Genomic DNA, 26,957 nt, shown 5'->3' with positions numbered 1-26,957 from the left:
CCTCAGCATTTAGCTAGAGAGACCAAAGGAGTTAACCGAAACCTCATGTTCACTGTTAATTTTCATTATAATTGGTAAAAATGACGCCTATAATAGATGGTATTCACATTTTCAATGAATTCATATTTTTTTGATGATCACATATAGAAAACAAATTAGATTTCATGTTAAAAAATAAGGTTTATTTGTAATAACTATCTTTAATAATTCTATATTTTTCCTCTGGGGAATGCACAAGTACAGACAATGCTAGCTTTAACAATTATTGAAAAGCCGTGCTCTTTACACTAATGCAAAAGGATAAGCCTCTTCTTTACTATAAAGAATTCTCACTGCATTTGAACTAAGATTCTGGAGCACTCAGCAGAGAAGAGTTTGGGATGACAGGCCAGAATCAGTCAGTAGGTTTTCTCCTCAATTAGGTAACTGAAATAGGAACTCTAGTTCTAAATATCAGAAGCAAAGTCTAAATATTAGAAAAATAAAGAGAAGGAATACAACAAACTGCTTCAAATACATGCCTGAGGTGAGAAACAGCTTGTACTTTCATGTAGTGGCAGCTTCCAGATGAAATCTTCTTCAGTTTTTAATCTTCAGGTTCATATCTGGAAAGAGATATATATTCAATTAACAGCATAATGTCATGATACTTTTTGCTGTTGTTGTTGTTACCAAATAAGTTTACTTGAAACACCTCCAGTGACTAAACCAGTAATGTTGCATTTTTCACTTAAAATCACTGCTACGGTAGAAGTCAGATACATTCAAGGCATGACGAGGGTGACTCGGGATTCCTGCCACAGGTGGAGAATGGACCAGATAACTGCTGAGATACCTTCAGGTTCCAAGTTTCTACATGTGGCATCTAGATCTGTGATAGCTTAGTAGATTAGGGATTCGGCAGTAATTATGGTAATTATCTAATCGATGGCCTGATGGACACAAACAGCTGATATGGCTTTGTGAGTACAGGGTTAACAGACCCTCTTCTTTAAGGAAAAATATGATCTGGGATTCACTTTCTAGCTCTGGTACCCTGGAACCCTGCTAAAGGTAAAATGTCAGCTGAGTTTCCAGGCAGAGCCACTGATGACAGAAATGACCCCAATTAGAAGACTCCATCTGGACCAGGAGAACTGTGAACAACTATACATCCATGGCGGAAACCACGGCTTCGGCTTCCCTACAGTTGAGTCCCTCCCTCCCGGACATGTCCCTGCCTGGGCACCACGTGGCTGGACCAAAGACACTGGTCCTATATAGGGCATGGAACTTCTAAGCCACGCTGGCTCTGGCACCCACGAATGGACTCATTTTCTAGCACCTAAATTGTCATGTGAGAGCACAGTATGATCAGGTTGTGGGCTGCAGCAAGGACACCACTGAGGAGAAATGCCCAATGCTGCCCTATGTGCTTGCTGTGGTTTCTGTCCAATATCCTGCTAAGAGAATCCACGGCCAGAGTAGCCTAGTGTAGCCCTGTGTGAGGCTAAAGGTTCAGCTGAACCTGAAAAGAAACCCTGGTGGGTGTTACAGATGAGGCCTGGCCAAAACCCCTATGCCTTCCTCAGATACAGCCTTCTGGAGTGAATGACAGAGCAACTCCCCACCGGCCTGACCTCTCCAGACACAAGGTTAGACTTAATGAAGGACAGATATCAACCCAGCAGGGAGACAATCTGAGAGACAGGATCAGTATGTCTTACTTCGCCAGTCTTTTCCTCAGGTCTTTGATTTGGTCATTCTTCTTGGTGAGAATCTCTTTCATGTTTCGATAAGCTGCTGTTTGTTGGAATTTTTTCTCTAATTCCTGCATAGTGAAAAATGTCAGCCCATTAATAAGAAATAGTTAAGGAAAGAAATAACATATCTGATGAAAATATATATTATGCCCTAATTTTACTAATATTGTGCTTATTTTATTTTCTAATTTTTATTATTTATTTATTTTTGCGGTACGCGGGCCTCTCACTGTTGTGGCCTCTCCCGTTGCGGAGCACAGGCTCCAGATGCACAGGCTCAGCGGCCATGGCTCACAGGCCCAGCCACTCCGCGGCATGTGGGATCTTCCCGGACCGGGGCATGAACCCATGTCCCCTGCATCGGCAGGCGGACTCTCAACCACTGCACCACCAGGGAAGCCCTATTTTCTAATTTTAAAAAATATATACTTATATAAAATTAAGACTATTCAAACTTTAAAAATACATTCTTTCAAATGGGAAGCTAATAAAATAGTAACATTTCCCAAGTACAATATTAGCAAATAACTCAAACATACTATGCCATAGACATGGGAAATCTATTTGAAAAAGTAAATTCATTTTCAGGTAAAATAAGCATGCTCTTTTTTCCAAATCCCAAAATATTGCCAGTATTTGAAGAGGAGGATTTTAAATTTAATTACATTTTAGCTCCCATATTCTTAAGAGTCTAACCCCTAAAGCGAAAAAACCAGTTCTCCACATATCTCATATAAATTAAGAAAAAAGTATAGAACCCTTGAGAAAAAAGCCACTCATCCCTCTGCCAGACTGTAAGAGGGCTGATCAGGAAGAGCAAAATGGGTGCTCAGGGTGCCAGCTGTACACCACCCTCAGTGGAGTATTTACCATAGAACAGAAGGAGTGTAGGTTTTTATTATCACAGATATTTTAGTGCCAAAGATGGAAGAATTTCAGTGTCCCCAAATGATAAATCTTTAGAACACAAATTGCCTAATACCTTGACAAAAAATGAAGTGAATCTGTAGTTGTCCAACGTTTCCCTTAGTTACACTGCATTCATCACTTAATCGGATATAAACAGACAAATCTGACCTTTTCAGCCATGCTCAGCTGCTCCTGCACCCTGAGTAGGTCATGCTTGGCTGTCGCTAGATTCTCCTCCAGGGACTTCTGGTTTTCTGTCTGGTCATTAAGTGTCTTCTGAAACTCACTCTTTAAAGCAGCAACTGTGTTTTCCAAGTCACTCAAGTCTTGGGTCTTTATAAAATCCTATGAAAAATACATACACTCACATGTTTTCATGCTGACATCCTAAATAGTAACTGCTTTAGATTCAGCATCACAGGTGATGGAAACAGATGATGATGTGTGTTGCGTGTACACATCAGCATCCCCCACCAGCCTTCTCTGCCACTGCAGCCCAGTCAGGGTCACCAGCACACCCAGTTCACCCTCAGCACCCAGTGCACTGTGTCCTGAGCACAGCAGACCACACTCAGTGGTCACTGATTTCCAAGTATGTAAAATATGATTTATGAACTGCTGGAATTCCAAAAGAGGAACAAGAGAGGTGGGATCCTAAATTTGACAAGATTGTGTTTCCCCGAGTTGGGGTGGCAAATAAGCTTCATTTCTGAAAAGTCAAGGTAAAAAAATCCTGGTGAAGAATTTTTAATGATACAGATGGAAAAATAATAAAATTAATACAATTTATACAAAAAATGTAACAGACATGTTTTACAATATTATGAGAGCCTAATTAATGCTTACTGATTATATGGCTTGCTAAATTTACAAGATTTTAAGTTTTTTACATTAATTCAATATGCACATATTTGTACACTTCGTCAGTGTAATATAAGCAGCTGGATCTTCTCTCTACCTGGATCATGTTTTTAACTAGAAAAAATTTATAAAAGACAAAAGTTATATTAATGACAGGAAAATGGTCTATAATTGCTAACTATGAAAACGAAGCACTACTATCAACAAAAGAAGAATTCCTTACTTATTTTTGAAATCTGGTTTTTAAAAAGATTTTATTTCACTGCATCTAGTGAAGGCCTGTATGCATTTTGCTTTTGCCAAATCTTAAAAGCAAAATTGGAGCAAAACCTTCAATGGCTTTTAAAACAAATTCATCATCCGAAAATGTTGGTAACTGGTTTACTTTTGAGAAACTAAAGCTGTTCTGGAGTATTCAGCTGTTTTATGGTCCTTGGTATATAATGATTGAAATTTATGGTCCTTGGTATATAATGATTGAAAATCATACATATTTCCTTTTGTTTTAGCCATATAAGATGCATCCTTTTATTTGAAAAATACCTACAGACTGGGCTTCCCTGGTGGCGCAGTGGTTGAGAGTCTGCCTGCCAATGCAGGGGACACGGGTTCGTGCCCCGGTCCGGGAAGATCCCACATGCCGTGGAGTGGCTAGGCCCGTGAGCCATGGCTGCTGAGCCTGCACATCTGGAGCCTGTGCTCCGCAACGGGAGGGGCCACAACAGTGAGAGGCCCGCATACCGCAAAAAACAAAACAAAACAAAACAAAAAACCTACAGATAAAATAATGTAATGTCTGAGACTGGCTTCAAAAAAACATGGAGGGGAACTTCCCCAGTGGCGCAGTGGTTAAGAATCTGCCTGCCAATGCAGGGGACACAGGTTCGAGCCCTGGTCCGGGAAGATCCCACATGCTGCGGAATAACTAAGCTCGTGCACCACAACTACTGAGCCTGCGCTCTGGAGCCCTCAAGCCACAACTACTGAGCCCATGAGCCATGACTACTGAGCCCGTGAGCCACAACTACTGAGCCTGCGTGCCACAGCTACTGAAGCCTGCGCGCCTAGAGCCCATGCTCCGCAACGAGAAGCCACCACAATGAGAAGCCCACGCTTGCTGCAACTAGAGAAAGCCTGTGCACAGCAATGAAGACCCAACGCAGCCAAAAAATTAATTAATTAAAAAAACCCAAAAAACATGGGGAGAGGGAGAAGAAAGTAGAGGTAAACATGAAACCAGACTGGCCATGTCTTGATGACTGACTGGTAAAGCAGAGTGATGAGTACCTGGGGTGCATTACACTATTCTCTCTACTCTTGTATATGTTTGAAATTTTCCATAGAAAAAGTATAACCAAAGTCTAATGAAGTAAGTTTGGGGATTGTTTAGTAGACATTTACAATGGCACTACAACCACTAGAAAAGCCAGTGCTGCAATGAAAATTCACTCCAATGGTCCTGCTGACAGGATCCTATTACAGCATCTAATCTCAATGGAAAGGCCAAAGGAGGCAGAACTGAGCACACGATGACTTCCAGGGCAGAGTGATACTCAGTCATTCCATTCAGACAAGCTTGAAGAACTTCACTGGATTTCACTGTATTACAGAAGCACAGCTAGATATACGCGGATTAGAAGATGCATGACGAGTAAATTCATTCTGTTTTGTCACACTCACCGAAGGGAAACTTAAGTAATAATAAGTTCTGTATAATAATAACTAAAAACTCTTCCTTTCTTCCCGTTGTAATTGGAAGGGCAAAGTGAAAGGGAGAAGAACTTTTAAAAAATAAATTTAAGTATATCTCATATGCCAATGGGCTCTGGGATATATGTGAAGTACATGAGCTGTGTATCTGCCCCCACTGCCCTCAACAGGCGCTCACCTGGCCTTTCCTGGACAAGTTTCTCTCAATGCAGAACTACAGTGGTGGCCTCCCTCTCAGGGAGTGGCTGGCTGTGGGGCATAATACTGATAGTAGCTAAGACTTAATATAAGTTTATAACTCGATCATCTAGAAAATGTGAAAATGCTAAAACTGATTTCACCTTCTGAGTTCCTTGATCAAGCTGTAAATCTTGCAGTGCTCTTTCTAGTTTTGACTTCTCATCCAATGCATTTGTTGCCTATAATCAAGATTAAACAAAATACATTCAGTACTTAGTCTGTAAGTAACTCTTTCAATAATTTTGTTAAAGTATTTCTCAGTTACCTGTGTTTCAAGGGTCTTCAGCCTTGACTTTAATTTCTCATTCTCTTCTTGAAGTCTTAAAATTTCCTTTGTGAGTAAATTCAAGTTTTATTATGTTAGCCAAAGTATTTTTAATCCTTTGTTTCACTTAAAAATTTAATTTTTATATTAAATTTAAATTACATAAAAGCTCAAAAGTCTGCATGCCCTGGTTACTGGTGATATTCCAGTTTTACCCAGCCCACCAGCCTCAACACGTATGAGTCATCTCTGGCTCTAAGACTTCTAGTTTCTTCTTTCACAGTCTCTCAGGCTTTTTGCAGCCCTCTACTCTCAGCCTTTTTGCCAAGTCCCTCTCCCCTGCCATCTCTCACCTAGCTGATCCTGCAACTCTTGGGTTTGTTCTCAGCCTACACTGTACACCACTTGCCGCTTATCCTCAAGACACAATCTTCATCATTCCATACCCTGTGCCCAGCCCCTAAGTGGTTCCAACTGAGCTGAGGTCCAAGGGCCTTGCTCATCAGCAGCTCCGTCACAAGCATCACCTGTCAGTGCAGTCTCACTTCTTACTATACCCCAGCACATGCAGCTTCGCCCAGCTGGAGAGCCTGCACTCTGCTCCAAGGCATGCCAGCCTCCTCTCTGCCTCTGACTGCTGCCCACTCTGTTCCTCTGCTGGCCATACCATTTCTCTTCCCTCTGACAATTCAATCTGCTACACCTTTCAGCCCAGCTCAGGCACCACCTTACCCAAGAGCCTGTCCTCAACTACTCTTATCCACATGGAAATGTGTCTTCTCTGCCACCCTGTGGCACCTTTGGCACCAGGTTAGTGGCAACTGTGGCACACAGGTTAGCATTCTGCTGTCTCTGTTCCTAGAATATTAGTTATCCCTTCCCAATGAGACTACAAGGTTTTTGAGGGCAAAAGGCCAGGTATTTCTTTTCTTTTTATGTAACAATATCTAGCATAATGTTGAGAACACAAGAGTCATGAAAAATAGTTGTATATCAGTAATTAATCTTTATAAACCTCTTAATTAAAAAATCTCTTCACTGTTATCACAGCTCATAAACTTCAAATGTCCATCAATAAACACTTTCCAAAATTCTATGCTCTTCACTTCATTATGAAAAGATGCAATCAAGAGCTGCTTCAGACTCTCTGGGAGTTAAGTGTGCCCTCTTCTGGCCCACCAGGTACCATTCAGTACAACTACTGCGATGGGCTAATTACCCTCAGTGGACCAAAGCCTGAATCAACACCTTCCACCCAGTCTCTCTACCCTAGAGCTGGGCAGGCAGTGAGCATATATCCTTAGAGAGTTTGCCATTTCTCAAAATGATGGCAACATTACCTTGTTTAGGAGTTCTGCTGTTCCACCTTCGTTAAGTGGAGCAAGTTTTGGCTTTATGTTATCTATGATGGGCTGAAACAAAACAAAGAAACCAAACTGAAATCACCACTGAATAAAACACGTGTAATCACTGAACCCTTGTACTTTCTAAGTGGAAGACACTGTGTAAACATATTCACTGAGATATCAGCTAGATTTTCATTGGTTTGGATCTCTGCTACGTCCTAGTGCTTAGGACAGTGCCTGGCCCACAGTGCCCAATGCAAATTAGAGATAAAAACAAAACCCATCCTCCTTATATCTTTAAAAACAAAAAACAGGTGGAAGAGAAAGGAGGGAGGGAAGGTACTCAAAGCCAAAGCTGATAAAGATCCTAGTATCTAGAGACTGGGATTTTAAACTGTGGGAGCTAAAACAGATTTCTGCATGAACCCCAGAAAAATTGTAATAATGATGAGGATTTAGGTAAACTACATTACGGATGAGTAACTTGACACAAACATTCTGGCAGTTTACCAATATGTATTAAAACAAAACAATTCATGCCCTCTGACCTAGAAATTTCTTAGCTAGAAATATGTTCCAAAGGAATAATTAGAAAATTGTTTTGTACGTGTATGTTCATGGATTGATCTTGGCAGTGTTTTACCATGTAACACCACAGAGGATTTCTGGTGCATCTACACAATGGAATGCTAAGTGGTCACTACAGGTAATGAGAATGATTAAAGAGACAAGCAGGTAACTACTAGTACTGTCTCCACTTGACAGATGGGGGGAACGAGGCTCAGCCATCTCAGGTAACCTGCTCAAGGTCGCACAGCTGAGGAGTGACAGTGCCAGGATGCATGCCCCCAACGCCTGTGCTCCGCATCATCTGAGTGAAGAGCTTGCATGGCTGGGAGGCGGGTGGACTGCAGGGATGTTGTGTGCATGCGCATGCGTGTGTGAGGTAGTAGACAAAAACAAGTTTTTCATAGTTACTTCCAAAACTTATCTTTTTTCTCCTAAAAATCTGAGAGGCAAGCTTGGAATTCTGCTCTTGAGTTGAATGCTTTTCCTTGAGAGTTCTCACTTTAATCTCTGAATGCTCTGAGCAACTTGAGGATTTTAAACACTGGCTATTAAGGTATGGACTTATAAGGACCAAAAATTACCTTTTTATTTGAAGATGTAAATTCTGCTTTTTCAAATTCTGCAACTTGTTCCAATAATTCTCTTGAAGACAAAAACAAATAGGAAAAAGTATTTGTTTACAATAGATTTGTATCATACACACAAGAAGAATAAAAGCAGGACTTCCCAGGTGGTCCAGCGGTTAAGACTCTGTGTTCCCAATGCGGGGGGCCCAGGTTCGATCCCTGGTCAGGCAACTAGAGCCGGCGCGCTGCAACTAAAAAAAGATCCCGCACGCCACAACAAAGATCCCGCGTGCCACAACTAAGTCCTGGCACAGCCAAATAACTAAATAAATAAAATTTAGAAAGAAAAAAAAGAAGAAGAATAAAAGCACTGGTACCAATCTATTACACGCCAGAAACAACAGAGCAAGATGAACAAAACTTCACCACATCAAAAATATTTAGTTACTAATGGTCGAGAACCTAAGTTCCATGCACTCAAATTTGAATCTCCATAGCACCTACTATTTTGTACCTACTGAGTGTACAATATAATCGCTAGAACTAAATTACAATGTTAATACAACTATGTCTGAAATTTGTAGTTAACACTGTATTTTTGAGGTGCTAAAGGGAAATTGCTCTATAATGTACATTGATAGCTAGTAGAGGTTCAAGGAAAACTGAGTTTTAATAGAGTAGCCTCAGAAAAATAAAATTAGTTCACATCTACTGGAAAAGAGTATGGTAAATTCTCAAGGAAGACAGATGGTTTGGGGGATCCACCTGAACATTTCCTTTTATTTGCAAAGGTACCTGGGGGCTGACTATACAAAAGCTTACAGAGTGAATGGCAGTAACTACTCTCCTAAGCTTCTTAATAGGTCAGTTTCTCAAAGTTTTCTCACCAGTTATCTACTGACAGTTGGTGAAGCTAAATGGTTTCCTTCCCTACCCGAGGCCACAGCCAGTGTTGTTAAGCACTGTCCGCAAGCCGCGCTGCACCTGTGCTTAGCAAACGGCCCCTGGGCTCGGTATCAGTCTTTCCAGATCTCTGGCATGACTTTTCTTAGACTGAGTTTCAATTTCATTGATTTTACCATATTTTTAAAAAATTAATGAGCTTTTTGATACAGTTCAGATAATGAAACTTTTTTTTACTTTCCCTATTTTAAAGATCAGTATATAATTTTAATGCAATTATTTAGAAATAAACTTCCAATACTACTAAGTGTGATCTGATGGTATTTGAATTAACTTTTCAACTGTTTCATAATCTTTTTTTCTTAGTTGACCTACCTCTGAAGACTTGTTATAATACTGATCAGGCTAACCAGAGATACCATATGGAATAATTACTTATAGCCTTAAGAGCAATCTCATAAATCTCAGAGGCCTTTATAACACCTAGGAATAGTGGAAACAGGGCATTTTGAAGAGGATGCTGAGCGGCACCTAAGAGATCACTTAGTAACTGGATGCTCTGCTGTTACCTTACCCAAATTTTCTCACACACCAGGCCCAAGCAAAGCAGCAAAGATATTAACTTTTTTTTTTTTTTTTTTTTTTTTGCGGTACGTGGGCCTGTCACCGTTGTGGCCTCTCCCGTTGCGGAGCACAGGCTCTGGACGTGCAGGCTCAGCAGCCATGGCTCACGGGCCCAGCCGCTCTGTGGCATGTGGGATCTTCCCAGACCGGGGCATGAACCCATGTACCCTGCACCGGCAGGCGGACTCTCAACCACTGCGCCACCAGGGAAGCCCTCACTAACTTTTAAGTTCATGCTTGGGCCTCTATTGTCATAACTGTGGATACAAATTTTTAGTACCTGTTTTCAAGTTCAGAGATGTCTGTCTGTAGCTTGAGGTACCACTTCTCAGCTTGTGAGAAAAGCTGCCGCAGAAGTAGCACATTGGTGTAGGCCGTGTTGATGAGCTCAGACTCCACCTCGCTGTGGACCACGGCTTGTAACCCATTCAGGACTTCAGAGACTTCATCTATGGTGAAGGTCTCCTCCACCAGCCTGAAAAACAACCACAATCCAAAACCTCTGGATAAACAACAACAACTATTTACAAAGTAAAACAAAACTAAGAAACCCACATCATGTCATCTGAGGCAGCGGCCCTCAACCTTTTGTGGAAGACAACTGTTCCATGGACCTGGGGGTGGGGGTGGGGGGATGGTTTCAGGATGATTCAAGCTCATTACATTTATTGGGCACTTTATTTCTATTATTATTACATTGCAATGTATAATGAAATAATTATACAACTCACCATAATGCGGAATCAGTGGGAGCCCTGAGCTTGTTTCACTTGCCACTCACTGATAGGGTTTTGTTATGAGTCTGCAAGCAATTGATTTATTATGGTCCCTGTGCAGTCAAATCTCTCTGCTAATGATAATCTGTATTTGCAGCTGCTCCCCAGCGCTAGCATCACTGCCTCAGCTCCACCTCAGATCATCAGGCATTAAATTCTCATAAGCACAACCTAGATCCCTCACGTGCACAGTTCACAGTAGGGTTCGCGCTCCTATGAGAATCTAACGCCGCTGCTGATCTGACAGGAGGCGGAGCTCAGGCAGTAATGCGAGCGAAGGGGAGCGGCTGTAAATACAGATGAAGCTTCGCTTGCTTGCCTGCCTGCCCGCCGCTCACCTCCTGCTGTCCGGCCCGGTTCCTAACAGGACATGGACTGGTATCAGTCCATGGCCCAGGGGTTGGGGACCCCTGATCTAAGCGTTTAAAGGGTTTAGTGAAAGTCCCTCTGGAAATTATCTTCTTTATTAATAAAACAGTTTGAAAATAATTTAAGGTCAATTAATTTTTGATGTCTATTTAAATGATTAAACTGGTTCGCTCTTTAAATGTGCACATCCTTTAATACAAGTATGTGCTCAGAAACATGCCCCAAACTATCTACTTTTTTCTTTAGCTTTTCAGTGAAAAACTTTAATCTCCCCTAAAATTAGTTTTATCACTTTAATTATTTCATAAGTCACCTGAGAGGTGTAATTTCTCCTTTCTTTATATCATTTGTCTAGCATTTCGATGACTGAATGACCATTCACATGTTAGTAAATGCCTATAAGAAAATCAATGGTAATTATATATTGCTTCTCTTAGCATTCTTGAGACCCAAAAGAAAAAAATCCTAATTTAATTAAAGCTCCATTAAAACAAACATCATCATCAAAAGGATTAAAGATCGACTCTTCCACAGAGAACGTTTGTGTTGGAAGGGAACTCTTGAGCCACTTTCTTCAATTCCCTCACTTCACAGATGGAACACAGGCTCAGAAGGTGGCGGTGACTTGCCCATGGTCCCAACTCCACAATCATTTCCAAGAATCTCAGGAACATGCCCAACAGCTGAATCCTTGAGAAAGCTTCCACGCATGCCTTCTACGATCAATGACAGTTTTATAGTAACACAGTCTCCTCCACTCCCTGCCTCTAGCCTCAAAGTGTTTTATCCCTCAGATGCTCAGCAGATGAAGAGCTACAGCCCCGACCTCAGGTTATCTTCTCCATCATTCCAAAAGGATATAACGAAGGGAGTTACACCAAACTTTATTTGATTTACCATTCTTTAACGTTTCATTTACCCAGCAGAATTTAACCACTCTAAAAAAACCAAAACTTTATTTTTGATGCAAGTCCTTATTAAATATATTAACAATCTTTCTATATTCTTTAATAGAACAAAGCAAATCTGCTTAAAAATGTTTGTTTTTTTTTTTTTTTTGAGCAACCCAAGTTCATTATTATGAACAGCAGTTAAGGTACTCCAATGCATAAAGTAAATAATGGGTACCTTCTCTGGCTGTCTCATAGACTCACCAATCAGATTGCTGCTTACCTCTGCTGTGGGTTAGGAAGCCAGATTATCAGATTAGAATAATGGATCGAACAGGTAACAGTCTACAGCTGAGGCTCTCTGCTATTGAGTGAAGTTAATGACTTTATCACAGTTACAGATCACTTGGAGACCTTTTTCATTTATGTCTTGACATTTAAGTGTGCCAAAATCTGATCCCCAAGTAATCTGATGTCTCTTTATTATTCAGTCCTTTTGGGTGGCTTCCCTATTATCCTCTATTACTAAATTTTCTATGGACTTTTATTATCTTCCACTATTGGTCCAACTAAACTAATTATCATCTCTTGCTACAAATCAACTAATAATTTTGGTACTAGCCAGCAAGCTTTTCATGGTTTCCTGCTGTTTTCTCTTCTTCTAATTCTTCAACATAAACTGCATAGGTGTTTTCTTGCTAACTGCCATGTCTTATGGCTCTAATCTTTTAATTAATAACTCAAGTAATTAAGGTTCTGGAATCTTTAATACAGCAAGCCAATCATTAACCCACAAGCACTTCACAATTTCCTGACTGCCCTTCTGAAACTTTGCAATCCCTCAATTATCATTATATGCATATTTAGTAACAGATTGCTCCCACCACAATCTGATTTCTTGAGTATCACATATCCATAAGGCTTAGTGTAGCTGCTCTCAATGAATAATTGATCATGATATCCTGGCAATGGTTTGTAAGGCCTCTCTGCTACAGCACCCCCATACTGGCCACCAGAAGGGATCCATGTTCCTTCCCACTGGGTTTCCTTAGAATTCTCTGATACCTGCTCTCCTTGAGGTCTTGGAAGCAGGAATCTACAGTTTTGAGTCTCAAGCCTCTTTTTGAACGAGCAAAACGCATGTAATTAATAACTTCATTTTGATGGTGCTCATTTAGACCCAACTCTGCCTGAAAAAAAGAATTTAACTGTTAGTCTTGAAGATATAATAAAGGAACCAACAATGAAAACATACAGGTTATCCTGTGGTGGAGACTGGCAGATGTCCACTAAATTCTGTTCTTCCCATCTTCCCAGACACATGGCTGCCCAACTAGAAAACACTCCCCAGCCCTCCGTGAAGTCAGGTGTGGCCACATGACTACTTCTCAGCAATGGATGTGAGCAGAAGAATAAGAGCTATTTCTAAAGCCTGGGGCTTAAGACATGGGGCACACCTTTGCCACACCCTATTTCTCTGAAACCTGGGGGTGGTGACTCCCTGAACCATGCGGACAGCACAATGCCCTGGGGGCTGGGGGAGCAGCAAGCTGAAAGGGACTGGTATCCCTGGAACGACTTTGTGGAGCAGCACTGACCTCATACCTAACTGTGATGAGCAGTGAGAGGGCTGTTAAGCAGGAGATAAATAAACTTCTGTATTCTTTTTTTTAAATCTTTATTGAATTTGTTACAATATTAGTTCTTTTTTTATATATAAATTTATTTATTTTTGGCTGCGTTGGGTCTTTGTTGCTGCGCTCAGGCTTTCTCTAGCTGCGGTGAGCGGGGGCTACTCTTTGTTGCGGTGCGCAGGCTTCTCATTGAGGTGGCTTCTCTTGTTGCAGAGCGCGGGCTCTAGGCATGTGGGCTCAGTAGTTGCGGCTCATGGGCTTAGCTGCTCCATGGCATGTGGGATCTTCCCAGATCAGGGCTCGAACCCGTGTCCCTTGCACTGGCAGGCAGATTCTTAACCACTGTGCCACCAGGGAAGCCCAAACTTCTGTATTCTTTAAGGTACTGGGTTTTTTTCTTTCTTTCTTTTTTTAATCTCCATTACAGAAACTTAACCTTATCCCATCTCACACAGCTTTAAAAAATATATTTGGTTTTGAAATAGCCACTAATTGGTCTTGATTTTAAACCGGATGAGAGCTTGACAACTATAAGCTAGAAATTAATAAAGCTTTTTCATTTTATAGCTATACTGAAAATTAAAGAAGGAAATTATAAAAGTGAACATCTAATGCAGGGGACTGAATAAGTCAGGATTATCTTTAAGAATAACCTGTCTATGGGAGACAAAGGTCTAACTCTCATTCTCAGCAGTGTTGGGCTGCATTGTGGAGGCCAGCACCAAGGTCACTGGGCATGACCTCCTTCACCCCACAAGCCCTGCACCATGGCTTTGCTGCATCTACATACATCCTTACCTTCTCTCAGCAGTTTCCATTCCCTGAGAACAGAAGTCTACAAGGGCCATGACCTTGCCCCTCTGGTTCCCTGAGTATCCCCAGGACGACTCATAGTGCCTGGCACACAACAGACATGTGCCTGACAAGTGGACTGAAAGAGTTCCTCCTTCTGAAGGCCATCATGGCCTTAATGTGTTCTCTTTCAAGCTCCTGGGGGACTTTATTTAACCAATTACTCCCTGTCTCAACTCTCTATAGGTTTCTTCTTCCCCTCGGACCATAGAGAAGACTGTGTACATATATCTCACTCATGCTAAAAAAAAAACAAAACCAGAAACCTCCAGCTACTGCTGCATTTCTCTACTTCCCTTCTACCCTTGCTGTCTCCATTCTATATGCTGTTCAAACTGCCTTTGAGAAGCTCACCAGCAACTTCTTAATAACAAATCCAACTACCGTGGCCGATGCTTTTCTGTCCACTGACCTGCTCCATTCTTTGGCTGCTAACCCCACCTCCCTTCTTGATCTCACCTGTAGGCTCCTCTTGGGCTTGCCTCTTAATTAGCTGTACTTCCCAGGGCCCTGCCTGGGGACGCTTACTCTTGTCATTCATTCTATATCCTCTCCTTGATGACATGATCTATCTCAAGGTGTCAACTGTTATCTATATGCATCTGACTCTCAAATATAACAGGCTGGCCTACAGACATGTACCCCCAACCGCATGATGAATGGCTCTAACAAGTCTTTTTCTCCCCCACATTGTTTTTAATATTTCTACAATTCAACATGTTAAAGTTCAATAATTTAAGAATTACCCAAGATATTACAATGTTCTCTAATGGTCATTTATCCAGTAGACTAATGTTTCAGAACAACAGTTGAGGTATTTTGACCAATGTAAACCAACACATTTGAGATATGTACTTACCTTAAATTTCATGACTTTACCTTATTTATTAAAATGGTAACTAAGATCTTGCCTTAGAGCTAGACAAAGTGAATGGAAAGATGTTTCTTACGTTTTGGTTTATACTGATTATTAGCCAACTCCCTGAACTAATGTCGAACATTAGAAATAATAATAGTAATGATGATAACAGCTAAAAGTCATTCAGAGATTACAATGTGCCAGGCATGACCTCATTTAATCCTCAATACAACCCTATGATAAAGGTAGTATAAACCTGCTTTACAGGGACTTCCCTGGTGCTCCAGTGGGTAGGACCCCGTGCTCCCAATGCAGGGGGCCTGGGTTCGATCCATGGTCGGGGAACTAGATCCTGCACACCACAACTAAGACCCAGAGCAGCCAAAATAAATAAATAATAAATTAATTAATTTTTTTTAAAAAACCCTACTTTACAGATAGAAAACTGAGATACAGAGAAGAAAAATTTTCTATGCTACTGAAATAGGTAAGTGGGAGAGCAGGGATCTGAACCAGGCAGTCTAACTCCACAGCCCCCACTCAACTTGGCTGTTTCAAATCCTTTTTGGAAAATGTCAGAGTTTAAATAAATAAAAGAACACAAACATGTTATAGTTGCATATGCACCTGAGTTGTGACTCACAACAAGACAGATCTCCACCAGGCATTTGAAAAAAGAACTGAATACCTACATTAGAAAAGATGTTATTTCTTATAGTCACATAAGTATGGGCAAGAATATCTTACAATTGGAAATAACTCAAAACAATGTCACATCTTGCTAAAAAAAATCCCATAAACAAATTTTCAATTATTCTTCCTTGTTTATAGTATTAAATTCATAAGGCCTCCATACTCCCCAAACTCTTTCTCTAACCCCGTTTCCCAGGATTCTACCATAAGGACACTCTACTTCAGTCAGACTAGTCTGCTCATCAGAAGCATGATTTAACATTTCCTGCTTACACTTTCACTCTCATTACCCCAATCCTTGACTAAAAGTACCTCCCCATTCTTATTCAAGAATCTGAACCCAACCCAGCGGTGTGCTGCTAAATGCTTAACAACAGGCTTTTGGGTGGGGGGGTATGAAACTGATTTGCGGCCCTTGCTGATTTCTGTGGTATAAAAACTCCCAGCAAGGCTGATTTCAAGCTACCAAGGTAATGTCACTGAATGCAGAGATGAGAAGAAATGCACACGATTGGCTCTCACCAGCCAGTACGAGCATGCTCCAGGAAATCACCAAATTCCTACCCATCCTTCAAGACCAAACCTGTTTTACCTACTCTGTGAAGCCTCCCAATATGCCCTCAGTAACTCTAGTTATGCCTTCCTCCAAAAATTAGCACACATCACCTCTGCTACTCATTTGGCAACACCACAGACTAATTACTACCTTGTACTATTAGTAGTCTTTTTTTCCAGATGTTGCTCCTTCAAGTAGACTGTAAGCTCCTGAGGGCCTGAATCATTTCTTATACCACACAGCTCCTCGTACAGTGCCTTGTGCAGAGTAAGCGGCCAATTCAAATCTGTTATTTTCTCTTCAGTCAAGAAAAGTCTTGACTGTCCCAAGACCAAGAAGAAAAAATTACAAAAACTGAGGATGAACTTCAGGACAAAAGACAGAAAAGTTCCTCTAAAATGGATGGAGTGAAGAAAGGGAGCAGAAATAAGCAGCTGAGGGGGAATCGGGAAGATGGCGGAAGAGTAAGACGCGGAGATCACCTTCCTCCCCACAGATACACCAGAAATACATCTACACGTGGAACAACTCCTACAGAATACCTACTGAACGCTGGCATTAGATCTCAGGCCTCCCAAAAGGCAAGAAACTCCCCAGGTACCTGGGTAGGGCAAAAGAAAAAAGAATAAACAGAGACAAAAGAATAGGTACAGGACCTGCACCAGTGGGAGGGAGCTGTGAAGGAGGAAAGGTTTCCACACACTAGGAAGCCCCTTCGCGGGCGGAGACTGCGGGTGGTGGAGGGGGAAAGCTTCAGAGCTGCGAAGGAGAGCACAGCAACAGGCAGGCGGAGGGCAAAGCGGAGAGATTCCCACACAGGTGCCAACCGGCACTCACCAGCCCGAGAGGCTTGTCTGCTCCCCCACCGGGGTGGGCGGGGCTGGGAGCTGAGGCTCGGGCTTCGGTAGGATCCCAGGGAGAGGACTGGGGTTGGCGGCGTGAACACAGCCTGCAGGGGTTTAGTGCGCCATGGCTAGCCGGGAAGGAGTCCGGGGAAAAGTCTGGACCTGCCGAAGAGGCAAGAGACTTTTTCTTCCCTCTTTGTTTCCTGGTGCGCAAGGAGAGGGGATTAAGAGCACTGCTTAAAGGAGCTCCAGAGACGGGCGCGAGCCGCGTCTAACAGCGCATCCCCCCAGAGACGGGCATGAGACGCTAAGGCTGCTGCTGCCGCCACCAAGAAGCCTGTGTGCGAGCACAGGTCACTCTCCACACCTCCCTTCCGGGGATCCTGTGCAGCCCACCACTGCCAGGGTCCCGGGATCCAGGGACAACTTCCCCGGGAGAACGCACAGCGCCCCTCAGGCTGGTGCAACCTCACGCCAGCCCCTGCCGCCGCAAGCTCGCCCCGCATCCGCACCCCTCCCTCGCCCCGGCCTGAGTGAGCCAGAGCCCCCGAAGCAGCTGCTCCTTTAACCCCCTCCTGTCTGAGCGAAGAACAGACCGCCCTCTGGGCGACCTACACACAGAAGCGGGGCCAAATCCAAAACTGAGCCCTGGGAGCTGTGCGAACAAAGAAGAGAAAGGGAACTCTCTCCCAGCAGCCTCAGGAGCAGAGGATTAAATCTCCACAATCAACTTGATGTACCCTGCATCTGTGGAATACCTGAATAGACAACGAATCATCCCAAATTGAGGAGGTGGACTTTGAGAGCAAGATTTATTATTTTTTCCTTTTCCTCTTTTTGTGTGTATGTGTATGCTTCTGTGTGAGATTTTGTCTGCATAGCTTTGCTTTCACCATTTGTCCCAGGGTTCTATCCAACCATTTTTCTTAAAAAAATTTTTTTTCTTAATAATTATTTTTTAATAACTTTATTTTATCTTACTTTATTTTATTTTATCCTCTTTCCTTTTTCTTTCTTTCTTTTCTTCCTTCCTTCCTTTCATTCGTTCTTTCCTTCTTTCTACTTTTTCTCCCTTTTATTCTGAGCCGTGTAGATGAAAGGCTCTTGGTGCTGCAGCCAGGAGTCAGTGCTGTGCCTCTGAGGTGGGAGAGCCAACTTCAGGACACTGGTCCACAAGAGACCTCCCAGCTCCACATAATATCAGAAGGCGAAAATCTCCCAGAGATCTCCATCTCAACACCGGCACCCAGCTTCACTCAACAACCAGCAAGCTACAGTACTGGACACCCTATGCCAAACGACTAGCAAGACAGGAACACAACCCCACCCACTAGCAGAGAGGCTGCCTAAAATCATAGTAAGTCCACAGACACCCCAAAAAACACCACCAGACGTGGACCTGCCCACAAGAAAGACAAGATCCAGCCTCATCCACCAAAACACAGGCTCTAGTCCCCTCCACCAGGAAGCCTATACAACCCACTGAACCAACCTTAGCCACTGGGGACAGACACCGAAAACAACGGGAACCACGAACCTGCAGCCTGCAAAAAGGAGACCCCAAACACAGTAAGATAAGCAAAATGAGAAGACAGAAAAACACACAGCAGATGAAGGAGCAAGATAAAAACCCACCAGACCTAACAAATGAACAGGAAATAGGCAGTCTACCTGAAAAAGAATTCAGAATAATGATAGTAAAGATGATCCAAAATCTTGGAAATAGAATAGACAAAATGCAAGAAACATTTAACAAGGACCTAGAAGAACTAAAGATGAAACAAGCAAAGATGAAAAACATAATAAATGCAATTAAAAATACTCTAGATGGGATCAATAGCAGAATAACTGAGGCAGAAGAACGGATAAGTGACCTGGAAGATAAAATAGTGGAAATAACTAATGCAGAGCAGAATAAAGAAAAAAAAATGAAAAGGTCTCAGAGACCTCTGGGACAACATTAAACGCACCAACATTCGAATTATAGGGGTTCCAGAAGAAGACAAAAAAAAAAGGGACTGAGAAAATATTTGAAGAGATTATAGTTGAAACTTCCCTAATACGGGAAAGGAAATAGTTAATCAAGTCCAGGAGACACAGAGAGTCCCATACAGGATAAATCCAAGGAGAAACACGCCAAGACGCATATTAATCTAACTGTCAAAAATTAAATACAAAGAAAACATATTAAAAGCAGCAAGGGAAAAACAATAAATAACACACAAGGGAATCCCCATAAGGTTAACAGCTGATCTTTCAACAGAAACTCTGCAAGCCAGAAGGGACTGGCAGGACATATTTAAAGTGATGAAGGAGAAAAACCTACAACCAAGATTACTCTACCCAGCAAGGATCTCATTCAGATTTGATGGAGAAATTAAAACCTCTACAGACAAGCAAAAGCTGAGAGAGTTCAGCACCACCAAACCAGCTTTACAACAAATGTTAAAGGAACTTCTCTAGGCAAGAAACACAAGAGAAGGAAAAGACCTACAATAACAAACCCAAAACAATTAAGAAAATGGTCACAGGAACATACATATCGATAATTACCTTAAATGTAAATGGATTAAATGCTCCCACCAAAAGACACAGACTGGCTGAATGGATACAAAAACAAGACCCATATATATGCTGTCTATGAGAGAACCACTTCAAACCTAAGACACATACAGACTGAAAGTAAGGGGATGGAAAAAGATATTCCATGCAAATGGAAACCAAAAGAAAGCTGGAGTAGTAATTCTCATATCAGACAAAATAGACTTTAAAATAAAGACTATTAGAAGAGACAAAGAAGGACACTACATAATGATCAAGGGATCGATCAAGAAAAAGATATAACAATTGTAAATATTTATGCACCCAACATAGGAGCACCTCAATACATAAGGCAAATACTAACAGCCATAAAAGGGGAAATCAACAGTAACACATTCATAGTAGGGGACTTTAACACCCCACTTTCACCAATGGACAGATCATCCAAAATGAAAATAAATAAGGAAACACAAGCTTTAAATGATACATTAAACAAGATGGACTTAATTGATATTTATAGGACATTCCATCTAAAAACAACAGAATACACATTTTTCTCAAGTGCTCATGGAACATTCTCCAGGATAGATCAGATCTTGGGTCACAAATCAAGCCTTGGTAAATTTAAGAAAATTGAAATTGTATCAAGTATCTTTTCCGACCACAACGCTATGAGACTAGATATCAATTATAGGAAAAGATCTGTAAAAAATACAAACACATGGAGGCTAAACAATACACTACTTAATAACGAAGTGATCACTGAAGAAATCAAAGAGGAAATCAAAACATACCTAGAAACAAATGACAATGGAGACACGACGACCCAAAACCTATGGGATGCAGCAAAACAGTTCTAAGAGGGAAGTTTATAGCAATACAATCCTACCTTAAGAAACAGGAAACATCTCGAATAAACAACCTAACCTTGCACCTAAAGCAATTAGAGAAAGAAGAATAAAAAAACCCCAACGTTAGCAGAAGGAAAGAAATCATAAAGATCAGATCAGAAATAAATGAAAAGAAATGAAGGAAACGATAGCAAAGATCAATAGAACTAAAAGCTGGTTCTTTGAGAAGATAAACAAAATTGATAAACCATTAGCCAGACTCATCAAGAAAAAAAGGGAGAAGACTCAAATCAATAAAATTAGAAATGAAAAAGGAGAAGTAACAACTGACACTGGAGAAATACAAAAGATCATAAGAGATTACTACAAGCAACTCTATGCCAATAAAATGGACAACCTGGAAGAAATGGACAAATTCTTAGAAATGCACAACCTGCCAAGACTGAATCAGGAAGAAATAGAAAATACAAACAGACCAATCACAAGCACTGAAATTGAAACTGTGATTAAAAATCTTCCAACAAACAAAAGCCCAGGACCAGATGGCTTCACAGGCGAATTCTGTCAAACATTTAGAGAAGAGCTAACACCTATCCTTCTCAAACTCTTTGAAAATATAGCACAGGGAGGAACACTCCCAAACTCCTTCTACGAGGCTACCATCACCCTGATACCAAAACCAGACAAGGATGTCACAAAGAAAGAAAACTACAGGCCAATATCACTGATGAACATAGATGCAAAAATCCTCAACAAAATACTAGCAAACAGAATCCAACAGGACATTAAAAGGATCATACACCATGATCAAGTGGGGTTTATTCCAGGAATGCAAGGATTCTTCAATATACGCAAATCAATCAACGTGATACACCATATTAACAAATTGAAGGAGAAAAACCATATGATCATCTCAATAGATGCAGAGAAAGCTTTGGACAAAATTCAACACCCATTTATGATAAAAACCCTGCAGAAAGTAGGCATAGTGGGAACTTTCCTCAACATAATAAAGGCCATATATGACAAACCCACAGCCAACATTGTCCTCAATGGTGAAAAACTGAAAGCATTTCCACTAAGATCAGGAACAAGACAAGGTTGCCCACTCTCACCACTCTTATTCAACATAGTTTTGGAAGTTTCAGCCACAGCAATCAGAGAAGAAAAGGAAATAAAAGGAATCCAAATCGGAAAAGAAGAAGTAAAGCTGTCCCTGTTTGCAGATGACATGATACTATACATAGAGAATCCTAAAGATGCTACCAGAAAACTATCAGAGCTAATCAATGAATTTGGTAAAGTAGCAGGATACAAAATTAATATACAGAAATCTCTGGCACTCCTATACACTAATGATGAAAAATCTGAAAGTGAAATCAAGAAAACAATCCCATTTACCATTGCAACAAAAAGAATAAAATATCTAGGAATAAACCTACCTAAGCAGACAAAAGACCTGTATGCAGAAAATTATAAGACACTGATGAAAGAAATTAAAGATGATACAAATAGATGGAGAGATATACCATGTTCTTGGATTGGAAGAACCAACATTGTGAAAATGACTCTACTACCCAAAGCAATCTACAGATTCAATGCAATCCCTATCAAACTACCACTGGCATTTTTCACAGAACTAGAACAAAAAGTTTCACAACCTGTATGGAAACACAAAAGACCCCGAATAGCCAAAGCAATCTTGAGATCGAAAAATAGAGCTGGAGGAATCAGGTTCCCTGACTTCAGACTATACTACAAAGCTACAGTAATCAAGACAGTATGGTACTGGCACATAAACAGAAATATAGATCAATGGAACAGGATAGAAAGCCCAAAGATAAACCCACGCACATATGGTCACCTTATCTTTGATAAAGGAGGCAGGAATGTACAGTGGAGAAAGGACAGCCTCTCCAATAAGTGGTGCTGGGAAAACTGGACAGGTACATGCAAAAGTATGAGATTAAATTGCTCCCTAACACCATACACAAAAATAAGCTCAAAATGGATTAAAGACCTAAATGTAAGGCCAGAAACTATCAAACTCTTAGAGGAAAACATAGGCAGAACACTCTATGACATAAATCACAGCAAGATCCTTTCTGACCCACCTCCTAGAGTAATGGAAATAAAAACAAAAATAAACAAATGGGACCTAATGAAACTTCAAAGCTTTTGCACAGCAAAGGAAACCATAAACAAGACCAAAAGACAACCCTCAGAATGGGAGAAAATATTTGCAAATGAAGCAACCGACAAAGGATTAATCTCCGAAATTTACAAGCAGCTCATGCAGCTCAATAACAAGAAAACAAACAACCCAGTCCAAAAATGGGCAGAAGACCTAAATAGACATTTCTCCAAAGAAGATATACAGACTGCCAACAAACACATGAAAGAATGGTCAACATCATTAATCATTAGAGAAATGCAAATCAAAACTACAATGAGATATCATCTCACAGCAGTCAGAATGGCCATCATCAAAAAATCTAGAAACAATAAATGCTGGAGAGGGTGTGGAGAAAAGGGAACACTCTTGCCCTGCTGGTGGGAATGTGAATTGGTTCAGCCACTATGGAGAACAGTATGGAGGTTCCTTATAAAACTACAAATAGAACTACCATATGACCCAGCAATCCCACTACTGGGCATATACCCTGAGAAAACCAAAATTCAAAAAGAGTCATGTACCAAAATGTTCATTGCAGCTCTATTTACAATAGCCCGGAGATGGAAACAACCTAAGTGCCCATCATCGGATGAATGGATAAAGAAGATGTGGCACATATATACAATGGAATATTACTCAGCCATAAAAAGAAACGAAATTGAGCTATTTGTAATGAGGTGGATAGACCCAGAGTCTGTCATACAGAGTGAAGTAAGTCAGAAAGAAAAAGACAAATACCGTATGCTAACACATATATATGGAATTTAAGAAAAAAAAATGTCATGAAGAACCTAGGGGTAAGACAGGAATAAAGACACAGACCTACTGGAGAACGGACTTGAGGATATGGGGAGGGGGAAGGGTGAGCTGTGACAGGGCGAGAGAGAGTCATGGACATATATACACTAACAAACGTAAGGTAGATAGCTAGTGGGAAGCAGCTGCATGGCACAGGGATATCGGCTCAGTGCTTTGTGACCGCCTGGAGGGGTGGGATAGGGAGGGTGGGAGGGAGGGAGACGCAAGAGGGAAGAGATATGGGAACATATGTATATGTATAACTGATTCACTTTGTTATAAAGCAGAAACTGACACACCATTGTAAAGCAATTATACCCCAATAAAGATGTTTTAAAAAAAAAGAAACTTTAAGAACAAAGCCAAACAAAAAGGGAATATATTACCAATTAAGATTTAAAAAAAAAAAAAACTACAATGAGATATCATCTCACACCAGTCAGAATGGCCATCATCAAAAAATCTAGAAACAGGGCCTCCCTGGTGGCACAGTGGTTGAGAGTCCGCCTTCCGACGCAGGGGACACGGGTTCGTGCCCTGGTCCGGGAAGATCCCACATGCCGTGGAGCGGATAGGCCTGCGTACCGCAAAAAAAAATCTAGAAACAATAAATGCTGGAGAGGGTGTGGAGAAAAGGAAACACTCTTGCACTGCTGGTGGGAATGTGAATTGGTACAGCCACTATGGAGAACAGTATGGGGGTTACTACCATATGACCCAGCAATCCCACTACTGGGTATATACCCTGAGAAAACTATAATTCAAAAAGAGTCATGTACCAAAATGTTCATTGCAGCTCTATTTACAACAGCCAGGAGATGGAAACAACCTAAGTGCCCATCATCGGATGAATGGATAAAGAAGATGTGGCACATATATACAGTGGAATATTACTCTACCATAAAAAGAAACAAAATTGAGCTATTTGTAATGAGGTGGATGGACCTAGAGTCTGTCATACAGAGTGAAGTAAGTCCAAAAGAGAAAGACAAATACCGTATGCTAACACGTATATATGGAATTTAAGAAAAAAAAATGTCATGAAGAACCTAGGGGTAAGATGGGAATAAAGACACAGATCTACTAGAGAATGGACTTGAGGATATGGGGAGGGGGAAGGGTAAGTTGTGACAAAGCGAGAGAGTGGCATGGACATATATACACTACCAAACGTAAGGTAGATAGCTAGTGGGAAGCAGCCGCATAGCACAGGGAGATCAGCTCGGTGCTTTGTGACCACCTAGAGGGGTGGGATAGGGAGGGTGGGAGGGAGGGAGACGCAAGCGGGAAGAGACATGGGAACAAATGTATATGTATAACTGACCCACTTTGTTATAAAGCAGAAACTAGCACACCATTGTAAATCAATTATACTCCAATAAAGATGTAAAGAAAAAAAGCAGCTGAGTTCAGTAGGAGAAATAGCATTAGCCCAGGAAACAGCACTCATAAACGTTTGCTTCCCCATATGCACATATGTACACTATACGTACACGAATCACATCATTAGAGAGAAACAGAATGGGTTGATGTGTGGTGTAAGTAGAGAAAGCACTGGATTAAATACCAAATTTAAGCCTAGCTATGAAACTTTCTGTTAGCAAATCACTTAACCTCATTGACACCAGTTGTCAGCTGTTAAATCAGAGAAGATATGATGATCAGCTGTAAAATATGTAGAAATAGTGGGAGGTATCCAAATAGGGAAATCAGAATTTGTTTGAATTTTGTTGCAAAACGATTCTATTAAAAAAAAAATAGCTAAAACACAGAGCAAGAATCCTACCAGAGCACTGCCAAGCGAGTGTCCTGAAATTGTGCCATAAAGTGAGGGGAGAGTGGTGAAGGCGCCAGAAATGGTTCCCTATTCCTGACCATACTCCAAAGTCCATATACAGCTTTACCATGAGAAGTGTAAGGATGAAAACGTAATGATAAAAATGAACACAACCTAATAAAACCTATTATATACTGAATGCTTAATATTTTAACAGGTACTGGGCTATTTGTTCTATATGCATTATCTCATTTATCATTTTAACAACCGAAGTATACTTATTATGTGCAATTTACTAATGAAGAAACTGAGCCTGACTCCAAAACCTCAGTCGTTAAGCAAATTGATAGGAAGGAATTACAGAAGATAGAATGGGAGCAAATGTCAACCTTCTTGTGACATCACCATCATTTTTTCAACTTGTTCCTGATATTTTAGGAAAATCAAGAGAATGAGAGGGACAAGCTCAAGCAGGGTAGGGAACGGTCTGTTTTGTTCACAGCTGTACTCTCAGCTGCAAGAGAGTGCTTGGGACATAGCGTGGGCTAAATAGGAATTCTGGTTGCTGAGGTATTTTAGTAGCCCATTTCAGTGGTGCCCCCAACCCTGGAGTCATCTTTTTTTCTCAACACTTCAGTACTGTGCCTTCTTCTAAAAACGGTTGCTATTTAAGTTGGCATTCTATATACGCTGGAGGGATTAATGGGATATGTTCTAGCATACAGGAAAACGTGCCTTCTTTTGAACAGGTCAAAACCCAAGAAATGTCACTCAAGTTTTCACAGCTATAAAATAGGGGCTGGAACTCTTACAGTCACTCTCACATCAGGAAGTTGTATTCAATCACATTCTTTCTCCTCGGCTCGTTAACATAATGCTGCCAAAGTGTGTGTGTGTGTGTGTGTGTGTGTGTGTGTGTGTGTGTGTGTGTGTGTGTGTGTGTGTGTGTGTGTGTGTGTGTGTCTGCGAGCGCGTAAACACATAATGCTGCCAAAGTGTGTGTGTGTGTGTGTGTGTGTGTCTGCGAGCGCGTAAACACATAATGCTGCCAAAGTGTGTGTGTGTGTGTGTGTGTGTGTGTCTGCGAGCGCGTAAACTTGGAGTTTTTAGAACCGAATGAGAATCCCGCTTTGAGCCTTCTGCTGGCAGCCGGTTCCCTCCAGCTCTCTTCGTCAGCCACCTGTGAAGAGTGACTTGCCCCGGGCACCTCAGGCAGGGGCGAGGAATGAAGCGACGCGGCGGAGCGCGGCTGCTGGGAGAGGGCTCCACCTAGGATTATCCCGGAAGGGCTTCGGCCGAGGCTAACAGAGCCTCTCGCACCCGGCGCAGCCTCCCTCCTCAAGGAGGCTCAGGGCCGGACTCAGACCCGCTGCAGGCCAGGGTATCACCCCGGGGCCCCGGCTCTGCATCTCTCCTCGGCGCGGGCCGGCGTTACCCGGCCGGCTACTCACCATGGCGGCGGACAGGAGTCAGCGGTCTGGAAAAGCGGGAGAGGCCAGGCGCGGCTTCGTCAGGCCCGGCGTCTCCAAGGTAAGTTGGACCGCAGACGACGCGGAGGGAGGGCGGGTTGTTTAGAAGCCTCCGGTTGCTAATGGCAACCTATG

The 26,957-nt window shown here is 41.7% G+C and overlaps 2 protein-coding genes across 3 annotated transcripts in view; both read right to left on the bottom strand.

The window, feature by feature from the left end:
* The window catches only part of SLC6A20 (solute carrier family 6 member 20), a 90,822-nt gene extending 89,063 nt beyond the window's left edge, over positions 1-1,759 (bottom strand). Inside the window, exons 1-2 of the mRNA XM_033413207.2 lie at positions 1,707-1,759; positions 522-605 (exon numbers count right to left, since the gene is read on the bottom strand). Coding sequence (XP_033269098.2) covers positions 522-550 — 29 coding nt within the window. The 5' untranslated portion in view covers positions 551-605; positions 1,707-1,759. The remainder of the gene's footprint in view (positions 1-521; positions 606-1,706) is intronic.
* On the bottom strand, positions 161-26,957 carry LZTFL1 (leucine zipper transcription factor like 1). Of its 2 annotated transcripts, none has more exons than XM_004283842.3 (10): positions 26,805-26,957; positions 12,837-12,961; positions 10,017-10,211; positions 8,225-8,285; positions 7,068-7,139; positions 5,728-5,793; positions 5,564-5,641; positions 2,820-2,996; positions 1,707-1,810; positions 161-605 (listed from the first exon to the last, which is right to left on the bottom strand). In XM_004283842.3, exons 1-10 carry the CDS (start codon positions 26,805-26,807, stop codon positions 587-589), a joined length of 900 nt encoding a protein of 299 aa, XP_004283890.1. In that variant the 5' UTR covers positions 26,808-26,957; the 3' UTR covers positions 161-586. The 2 variants fall into 2 exon arrangements, with proteins under 2 accessions (XP_004283890.1, XP_049572279.1); XM_049716322.1 differs by lacking the exon at positions 26,805-26,957 and adding an exon at positions 16,516-16,540.

The sequence above is a fragment of the Orcinus orca genome, chromosome 10 (genome assembly GCF_937001465.1).
Source record: "Orcinus orca chromosome 10, mOrcOrc1.1, whole genome shotgun sequence".
In the NCBI taxonomy this organism is placed as follows: domain Eukaryota; kingdom Metazoa; phylum Chordata; class Mammalia; order Artiodactyla; family Delphinidae; genus Orcinus; species Orcinus orca.
Note: the sequence above shows the minus strand (reverse complement) of the source record. Positions and strands in the feature narration are given on the sequence as shown.

Coding starts and splice junctions, on each gene's coding strand:
- LZTFL1 (XM_004283842.3), bottom strand. Junction 10,212..12,836: donor CAAGACCTCAAGGAGAGCAG/GTATCAGAGAAT, acceptor GTTGTTTTTCAG/GCTGGTGGAGGAGACCTTCA. Junction 2,997..5,563: donor TTGATCAAGGAACTCAGAAG/GTGAAATCAGTT, acceptor TATTTTTCATAG/GATTTTATAAAGACCCAAGA.